The 10074-nt window shown below is 42.1% G+C and overlaps 1 protein-coding gene across 3 annotated transcripts in view; it reads left to right on the top strand.

Annotated features, from left to right (window-relative positions):
• Positions 1-419: 419 nt before the first annotated feature.
• Positions 420-10074, top strand: part of LOC102249966 (butyrophilin subfamily 1 member A1) — a 16787-nt gene continuing 7132 nt past the window's right edge. The window contains exons 1-5 of one of the 3 annotated variants that reach the window (XM_005857252.2): positions 420-467; positions 2826-2973; positions 4240-4587; positions 5224-5505; positions 8742-8874. In XM_005857252.2, the coding sequence (XP_005857314.1) occupies positions 426-467; positions 2826-2973; positions 4240-4587; positions 5224-5505; positions 8742-8874 (953 nt within the window). In that variant the 5' untranslated portion in view covers positions 420-425. Of the gene's footprint in view, positions 588-2825; positions 2974-4239; positions 4588-5223; positions 5506-8741; positions 8875-10074 lie in introns of all 3 variants that reach the window. The other 2 variants (XM_005857253.2, XM_014543262.1) reach the window with 2 other exon arrangements.

The following is a 10074-nucleotide window of genomic DNA, read 5'->3' as shown; positions in this document are numbered from 1 at the left end:
TACAAAGGAACAATTGGAGAAATTGTATTGGGCATTTAAATTTTGCAGTGAATTCCTATGAAGCGGTTTTGGTCAAGACTGACCTATTTGAATAGCTCAGCACTAATAGACTCAAACTTTTTGCTAAGTCCCGACCTTTCTCTATCAGCTCTCTCAACAGCTTCTTAGCTCTCTGCATTGTTTCCACAGTGTCCCCTCCTGTTATTGGTGGGGAGCTGGCACTGTCCTGTTGAGGAGGTGGGACCAGTTAACTTCTCTTGCCCAAGTGAGATAGGTGCCATAAAATGTTGTTCCTAACCTGACTTTTCCTATACTTTCAAGAGATGTGGATACTAGTAGGACTTCAAATTTCATCCTTATATGAGTTTAAGGGATGTCTTATATCAATTTCCCCACCAGTTGATCCCTTAAGATGGCTTTACAAGATGAGCAGCAAATGGGAAGTGCAACTTATGACAACCTGTTTGGTGAGAGCCACTATACACACTGCTTGTTCGACCACCTAGATTTAGTCTTCAGCCAACTGCACTGAATTCTGCTGTCCTTCAGGAAAAGGATCCCATAGAGCAACAAGAAGAGTTCAAAGTGTAGGTGCTGGAGGTACCCATATGTGAACCTACCTGGGGTGGATTGGAGGAACGAAGAGGCCAGGCAGGGATTGTGGTGGAGCTCAAAGCATCAGCATCCAAACTCTGTCCTTACTTACATAAGATTTTTTTTTTGTCAATTTGCAGTTGATATGTGCAACTAACTGCAATGTGATTATCTTAACATTACATGCACTTTCTACAAAGTAAACTCCTTATTTTGAAACATTGGATGAGAAAAAAATTCAATTGGATTTTCAATCTATTCAAGTTTTACAAGGAATTTCAACATTACATTTGTTTATTTTATGTCATATTTTCTGTCACCATTTATTCCCTCTATGTTTTTTTTCACTCTTCCCTGTAATAACTCATGAACATTACATTTGTAAATGAAGGAAAACAAAGAGTTGTTATGTTCTTTAAATACAATTTAAAAGAATGGGAATTTAGCCTTGACCAGTTTGGCTCAGTGGATAGAGCATCGGCCTAAGGACTGAAGGGTCCCAGGGCATGTACCTTGGTTGTGGGCACATCCCCAGTGGGGGGTGTGCAGGAGGCAGCTGATCGATGTTTCTCTCTCATCGATGTTTCTAACTCTCTGTCCTTCTCCCTTCCTCTCTGTGAAAAATCAATAAAATATATTTTTTAAAAAGTGGGAATTTAAAAGATTTTAAAATTCGTATCATTTACTTATGCAACTAAAATATCTTACCAATGGTGACTATCAAAAAATTAAAGAGATTATCATTGGTAATTATAATTGATCATTGATAATTATCTGTAGTCATTTCAAATATACAATCGGAAATAAAAAAGCTATATTTATTCAAGCAACCTCAAAAATTATAAACATTTGCCCTGACCAGTTTGGCTCAGTGGATAGAGCGTCGGCCTGCGGACTGAAAGGTTCCAGGTTCGATTCCAGTCAAGGGCATGTACCTTGGTTGCAGGCACATCCCCAGTGGGGGATGTGCAGGAGGCAGCTGATCGATGTTTCTCTCACATCGATGTTTCTAACTCTCTATCCCTCTCCCTTCCTCTCTGTAAAAAATCAATAAAATATATTTAAAAAAATTATAAACATTTAAGGTTTTTAAGAACATCCCTTCTAAATTTATATTTAACGTACTTCTCAATAAATTCTAAATCATTTTTCTTATAATTATATAATATACAAAAAGTGTCATATTTTTCCATGAAGCCCATATAGCCTAATCCTCTTCCAGTATCCTATAGTGAGCCCATAAAATAACATCATTTTTCTCTGCTTGCCATGATATTAAAAAGGTTTATAAGTGTTGCCTAATCCATGGAGAAGTAATATATGTTCCATCCCTGCAGTTGTTTTCATGGTCCTTAAGACCTTACACAATTATATACCACAAGCCTATACCAGTTCAGGATCCATTCCCCCGCATATAGAGAGAGCATATTGCCCCTCCACTTAAAGAGACCATGGCCTTTGGAATGTCTTCCCCTCCACTGTTTGGGCCAGCCCTTCCTAGACACTCTCTGAGCAGCAAGATCTCAGCCCTGGGCCTTGGGCAGCAAACTTCACAGCCATGGACACCAAATTCCCAGTTGTAGTGGTTGTTGAGGTGTGACAGCCTCTTCCTCAGTACTACTACTAATTTATCTCTTTTGAAAGAGGTATCAGAAGCCTGCCTTGGCCAGGATAGGAGAGATAATGAGGTGGAAATGATAGAAGCCACCTACTTTTCCTGTTGGTATGAGGCAGAGAAACCCCTAAGCTCCTGGACCCTCTAGAAATAAGGGCCTGCCTCTGGATCACCAGACACTATGTACAGAAGGTGTATATTTGGGAGTGAGTCATCAGCATGTAGATAGTAGCTGGAGCCATGAGATTATAAGAAATCTCATAGGGAGAATATTTTATAAAGTGGGATGAGAAAAGGATCCAGGAAAGGGCCCTGGGGGAGGCGCAGTTGAGCTGTGGGGTAAAGAAGAGGAGCAGCAAAGAAGACAGAGTTGGAGCAGACATATATACATAAGGAGCAGAAAGACTGAAAGTGTGAACACCCTGAATAGTCCTGAAAATCAAGGGTCCCAAAACTCATAGAAAAAAGAGCAAGAATCTTACTCTGTCCTTCACCTTAGTCCCATAGATAAGATGAGCCCCTTATCTGTCCAATAGTGACATTCCTGCATTCCTTTCTTTCTCTGCCCCGTGACTTAAGTCTCAGAGTTTTCTTTTTATCTCTCTCCTCATTACAGTATTTCCCTCCTTTTCCAATGAGTCATCAGCACAACGCCTTGGGATCACCCTGCCTCAGTCATCTGAGGAGGCAGCGAGTCTCTCCAATTTATCATGGCAGCCTCATCTCACTCTACCTCTGCTTCCAGATGTTCATATTGGTTGCAGGTAGGAATCCTTATATGGGAGTCTGATTCTCTGATATGAAAGGGGAAGGAAAAGGTGAAAGGGAGGGAAGCTGGAAGACAAAGTTTGACAAAAATACAAATGCTACTTTCAACAAGAAAGTTTTAAAAATCAAAAACAAAAAAGAAAAAGAAAATGAAATACAAATGCTATGAGATCCTGGGGAAAGTAAAGAAGTCAATTTTATTTCACTTACTAAGTATCAGGCAGTGTACTGGCATTTTTACTTGTATCTCCTGGTCCAGGCCTGCTGGTGTGTGTGTGTGTGTGTGTGTGTGTGTGTGTGTGTGTGTGTGTGTGTGTACACCTGAGTACAAATGTACAAATGTGCATGTGGTGGGGCAAAGATTGAAAGAAAGTAAAAGAGCCTCAAATGGTAATAAAGAAGCATTAGAGCCACAAGATAATGTAGAATAATTAATTTTGGAAAAAAATTAGCTTGTATGCCCCAATTTCTCATCCCATGCTCATGGCAAACAGTAATAATGATTCTCACATATCTTTACCACTGAGCTGCTTCAGATTTTTTCTCAACACAGTTATCCAACTATCCATTCAGAGCCATCAGAATTCCTCCCTCCTACTGACAAGGTCAGACCTGACCTGAAGGAGCCAGCATGTCTATTCCCATCTCCTGCAGTCACATTCCTCAGGTCCCTCCCCACAGGGTGAGTTAAGTAGGGTCCAATTTTTTTAAGTCTTCACATGAGGATATGTTTTTCACTGAAGGAAGATAGAGAAAGAGAAAGATAATCAATGTAAGAGAAAAACATCAATTGGTTGCTTCACCTATGTGCCCTGAAGGGGGACTGGTAATCAAACCCACTACCTGGGTATAGGCCGTAATCAGGAATCAAATTGGACACCCTTGTCTGTATGGGATGATGCTTCAACTGAGTCACACCAGCCAGGGCTAGGGCTCAACATTTAAAGGGGCACTTGCTTTCAGGATCTTGAGGACCCAGCACCTGTACCCCAAAAGTGAGTGCCTCCTCAAAATTTGTGTCCTAAGTCTTTTGCTTGCCTCATTCAGCAAGGCCTAGACATCCTATTTCCAACATCTCCAACTATCTCCTAGCTCTGTGTGTATAGTCAGGTCAGAAAAGAGATCCTCAAATTCAGCAACTATCCCATTTCAGACCTGGTCCCTAGTAGTGGGTTATGATGAAAATAGCCAATCATATATGTAGTCAACACCCTTTCATTTGTCCTCAGCCCACCCTGACTCTATCTCTATTTTGTTTTCAGGAGCATTCCAAGTCCAGGGGCCCCATGAACCCATGGTGGCCATGCTGGGTGGTGAGGCTGAGCTGTCCTGCATCCTTGTGCCTCGTCAAAGTACTAAATATATGAAAATAAGCTGGACCCGAACCCTACCCTCCCAGGTGGTGCACCTGTATGAGGATGGGCAGGACAAACCTGAGAAAGCCATGGAAGAGTATTTAGGGAGGACACAGCTTGTGAAAAATGTCATGCATAAGGGGATCATGGTCCTGAGAATCCTCAATGTCCAACCCTCTGACAGTGGGCAGTATCGCTGTGTGATCCAACATGGCTCCTTCTACAGTGAAGCAGTGATTGAGCTGAAAGTGGCAGGTAATGGCCCATGTTTTTCCCTTGGACACTCCACAGGGGCTCCTTCCTCTGATCCAGTTTTACTGGGAAATATAAAGAAGTCATAGGAGAAAGGGAGATGGCCATTATGTCTACTCACCCCGTCATCCATATATCACTGCTTGGGACTAAATAAAAGATAATAAAGAGCCCTAGCTGGTTTGGCTCAGTGGATAGAGTGTCAGCCTGCGGACCACGAAGTGTCCCAAGTTCGATTCCGGTCAAGGGCACATGCCTGGGTTGCGGGCTAGATCCCCAGTGTGGGGTGTGCAGGAGGCAGCTGACCGGTGATTCTCTCTCATCATGGATGTTCTATCACTTTCTCCCTCTCCCTTCCTCTCGGAAATCAATAAAGATATATATATTTTTTAAAAAAGATAACAAAGAGACTCATAGTGGGAGTCAAGAAATAGGCAGGGGCCATTTGTCTTGGACTGTGTTGGAACCCTTTCTAGCCCAGGAGTCTAAGCCCCCATCTTTGTTGCCAACACTTCTTCAGAGTTTGCTGTTCTGCACACTGAGGTCTAGTCCACAGCATGAACTCTTCAGAAACAGGGGAGGAATATATGTGCAGGAAAATGAGCTTAGGACCTGACTTCTCTCTCTTCCTCTTTCCAGCTCTGGGCTCACGTCCTCAATTCCACATGGAAGTCACTAAGTCCCGAGAACTCCAATTAGAGTGCAAGTCAGAGGGCTGGTTCCCTCAGCCGAAGGTCCAGTGGACAGACTCTGAGGGGGGAGAAATTCCAGCTGATTCTGAGACTCAAACCCAGGACAAAGGCGGCTTATTCCATGTAACAACATCACTGTCACTCAGAGAAACTTCTCAGAAGAATCTGACATGTTCTGTCTGGAACCCAGTTCTAAATCAAAAAAAAAGAGAGCAATTCTCCACAGCAGGTCAGTTTCTTCTCTCCCCTCACTGTGCCCACAAAATGGGCCTGATGCTCACACCCATGGCGGTGGGAGCTCTAAGCATATAAGCTCAGTTCTGCTCTCTTCATCACACCTACACCACGCTCCCTGCCAGGACCGAACTTCCCTCCACTTTTTCTACCTTTTCCCATCCTTTCCTGACATATTTTCCAGTCTTCACCTACTTAAGCTCTCCATAGAATTGGACCTTTTTGTCTTAGTCCATTTAGGCTGGTATAACAAAATACCACAGACTAGATGGCTTATAAATGACATAATTTTATTTCTCACAGTTCTGAAGACTGGAAGTTCAAGATCAGGAGGTCAGCACAGTCAGGTTCTGGTAAAAGCACTCTTCCAGGTTGCAACAGCCAATCTTTCCTTGGATCCTAACATGGTAGAGGGATAGGGGGCTGGAGGGGGATATGGGGTGATCTCTTTTATAAGGACACTAATCCCATTCATGAGTTAAAGACCTCACATTGGGCATTAGGATTTCAGTATATGAATATTATTGGGACACAGGTGTTCCAACCACAGCACTCTTCACCAGAAAGTATTTTCAGACTTACTCCTTACTAGCCCTCTAATAAATAGGTCGATCTCCCCTGCTTCTCAGTTTACAAAATTTCTCCTCAGTCTTTTTATGCTGTATTCTTTCTCTATTTAGATGAGCTGTTGCAAAAATGCTATGAGCCTAAACATAGATCAAGTCCTATTGACATGCAGGACTTGATCTACCTTGTGAAATATATATGTATATCTCTTGCTATACATATATATTTCACTTCTTTCCTGATTTCTGCCCAGAACAATTGTCTTGCCACAGTTTTCTTAAATTTTTATATTTCTTCATAGAGACTACTATTTATTAATAATTTTGGAATTCATAGCTAAATGTTTGGCTATAATATTCATCTATGCAAGCCGTGGGCAAACTACGGCCCGCGGGCCGGATCCGGCCCGTTTGAAGAATAAAACTCTATTGAAAAAAAAGACCCTTTTTTTTAATGATGTTTACTTTGAATTTATATTAGTTCACACAAACACTCCATCCATGCTTTTGTTCCGGCCCTCCGGTCCAGTTTAAGAACCCATTGTGGCCCTCGAGTCAAAAAGTTTGCCCACCCCTGATCTATGCTATGGAAGCATTTTTCTTGTGAATCTTGATTATTCTTTTTGTCATTTTTCCATGTATAATCTTTGTACTGTTCCTATGCCAATCTTATTGTCTTACTCATTATTCCATGCATTGAGTTTTCCTGGGCCAGCTATTTCCACAAGTCTCCTGTGAGGCAGGGAGGGTAGCGTAGTCTTCCACAGTAGCTGATTCTCATAATCCTACTGCTACCACAGAGACAGGCTTCTTCCTACCAATATGGCCCATATGTGTGAATATTTGCATATTCCATGCCCTCTGTTTCTCCAAACAAAAATCGTTCTAAAATGCACACCTCAGGTCCTGAGTCATTTGTTACAAACATGAATGTAGCTTTTGATCTTCCAGGTATGCCTCTCTCTTCAGTCAGTCTATTTTTGTTAATACTTTCTGACATTTGCTATTGTGTGGTCTTCTAACCATTCTCCACAACTCTCTTCACTATCTCCCACCTGGAGTCTATGTTATCATAGCTATTTTTAGCAACTTTTACATCTATTTTAGTCTGGTGTTTGCAGTTCTTTTATTTGTTTAGTAATTTTTTTGCTGATATTTTATTTGCACTAAAAAATGGCCATGAGAGCAAGAGGAGAAAAGTGGAGTCAAAGTGAAGACCTATATAATGTGCCCTCTCTCTAGCTCTTAAATTTCATACTGTTTATTTCCTTCTCTCTCACACTGAGCTCAGGCCTTTTCATTTGCCATTGCCACTTACTGGGACACTCTATTCTGGCTTTCTTCTTAGTATAATTTATCTATGATTTGAGAGGGTGACACGGTGGAGTCACACCACAATCCTGCTATGTCCCTAGCTCCAGTCTCCCTCGTTTCCATCTATACTCACTCTTCATTGCTTCCTTCATGACTGTGACTTAACCCCCCTCCTCCATAAACACACACACACACACACACACACACACACACACACACACACACACTGAATTATTTACCTAGATTATAAAGGAAAACTCAACTTTCTTTTATTCCTGCCTCCAAATTTACCTATCCAGACCCATCAAAGCCTCAGCTGAACTAAAAGCCTTTCATCTAGTAACCTTAGCCCTTAGAAATAGCTTAAAATAAATGTGCAACGAAAATGTGTACCTGCCAGTACAATATCCACATACATTCCAAAGAGCAAGTCAAAGCACACTGACAGGTAGACAGGGAATAAGGTTTGTCTAAGACAATTTGTCCATCCAAACAAGGTATAGCTGAGCACCAAACTCACCAAATTCAAGTTCTCATTCTCCTAGCCCAGAATTATTTTCAGAAAAGGAAAGATTACTTAGGATGAAGTTTGAGAGCTGGAGAGAGAGCAAATTACATAGGTCTTCACTTTTTAAAAAATATATATATTTTTATTGATTTCAGAGAGGAAAGGAGAGGGAGAGAGAGATATAGAAACATCAATGATGAGAGAATCATTGATTGGCTGCCTCCTGCAAGCCCCCTCCCTCACTCGGGGATCAAGTCCACAACCCAAGCATGTGCCCTTGACCAAAATCAATTCTGGAACCTTTCAGTCCGCAGTCTGATGCTTTATTCACTGAACCAAACCGGCTAGGGCATGCCTCTTTACTCTTTACTCAATAATCTCAATTCTGTTACATTGCTACTTTTCCATGGGAGAAATAAATTTTTTGCTTACATTTATTTTCTGAACAAATAAGCTGAATATGATAATATTTGAATGGTGGCTTGAACTTACTAATCTATATACGTAAAAGGCTAATATGCAAAGTATCCCCTCAGGACTTCAATCGCTCGCTATGATGTGTGCCGACCACCAGGGGGCCGTACGGATTGAAGGAAGGCTCCTGCCGCAGCCAGAAGGCCCTGATCAGCCCTGATCGCTGGCCAGGCCTAGGGACCCTACCTGTGTACAAAATTTGTGCACCGGGCCTCTAATTAACCATAATTTGAAAGGGAAATAGAGATAGAGGGAGGATCCACAATGTATTACTGTTAGAGGGAATATGACTGGTGATTGACTAAGCAAGAAGTGAATGTGGGAACAACTCTCTTCAGAAAAACTGACTGGAGGACTTCTGTATTTCAGTTGCTGCGCCCATCAGTGTGACTGAGCCCACCAATACAACACTCATCATATTAGTTATATGTATGGCACTTCTGACTTCCATCACCATTGGACTTTATTTAAACAACAGGCTCAAACACCAGCACAAAACCAGGTAAAGGTATTCTTTTTTTTTTTATTAATATAAAAACATTGCTGTCCTTGACCTTCCTGTTTAGGAATAAGATCAAAATCAGCAAAACTCTGCCCAGAGGAAGTCATATTAATAAGACTCTAATACCTCAACTATAAAATATAGAAAATAATACATTATTTATATAAACTTCTTTGTGGATTATAAGAAATAATTTACATAAAGCATCCTTGCCTTGCAACAACACAAAGGCATTCAATGAAAGGCTATTATAATTATTATTATTATTAATGTTGTGGGAGAAGAAGGAGGAACAAAGGTGATGGTAGGATCAAAGGTGATGGAAGGACCAAATATTTATGATACACTAAACATGCACAAGGAATATGAAGCATTCATTTATGAGGTCTTACATGGACCACCGATGGGTAATAATCATTTTGGTATCATAGATCTTTTGCCTAAGAAATAAGTATATCCCCTGGCTGGTGTGGCTCAGTTGGTTGAGCATCTGCCCATGCACCAGGAGGTCACTAGTTGGATTCCTGGTTGGGGCACATGCCTGTGTTGCAAGCTCAATACCCAGTAGGGGGCATGCAGGAGGCAGCAGATTGATGATGACTGTTATACTTAAACGAGAGGCCCAGTGCATAAAATTTGTGCACTGGGGGTGGGGGTGTCCCTCAGCCCAGTCTGCACCCTCTCCAATCTGGGACCCCTCGGGGGATGTCTGATTGCTGGTTTAGGCCCGATCCCTGTTTAGACATCCCTCTGTGGGATCAGGCCTAAACCAGCAGTCAGACATCCCTCTCACAATCTGGGACTGCTGGCTCCCAACTGATCACCTGCCTGTCTGCCTGATTGCCCCTAACTGCTTCTGCCTGCCAGCCTGATCACCTCCTAACCACTCCCCTGCCAGCCAGGTTGCCCCTAACTGCCCTCCCCTGCAGGCCTGGTCTCCCTCAATTGACCTCCACTGCCGGCCATCTTGTGGCAGCCATCTTGTGATGACATAGGTGCAGCCATTTTGTGACCACATGGGGGGGGCCATCTTGTGCGAGGGTGTGATGGTCAATTTGCATATTACCTCTTTATTATATAGGATGTATAAACACAATGAGGTGCATCTGAAACTAATCCTATCTAATAATAGACAAACATGGTAATTGACCATACCTCCGCTATGCTTCCCATCGGCTAATCAGCAGGATATGCAAATTA

Source organism: Myotis brandtii, unplaced genomic scaffold, assembly GCF_000412655.1.
Source record: "Myotis brandtii unplaced genomic scaffold, ASM41265v1 scaffold10901, whole genome shotgun sequence".
Classification (NCBI taxonomy): Eukaryota; Metazoa; Chordata; class Mammalia; order Chiroptera; family Vespertilionidae; genus Myotis; species Myotis brandtii.
The sequence above is the reverse complement of the archived record's forward strand: the minus strand, read 5'-3'. Positions and strand labels throughout refer to the sequence as shown.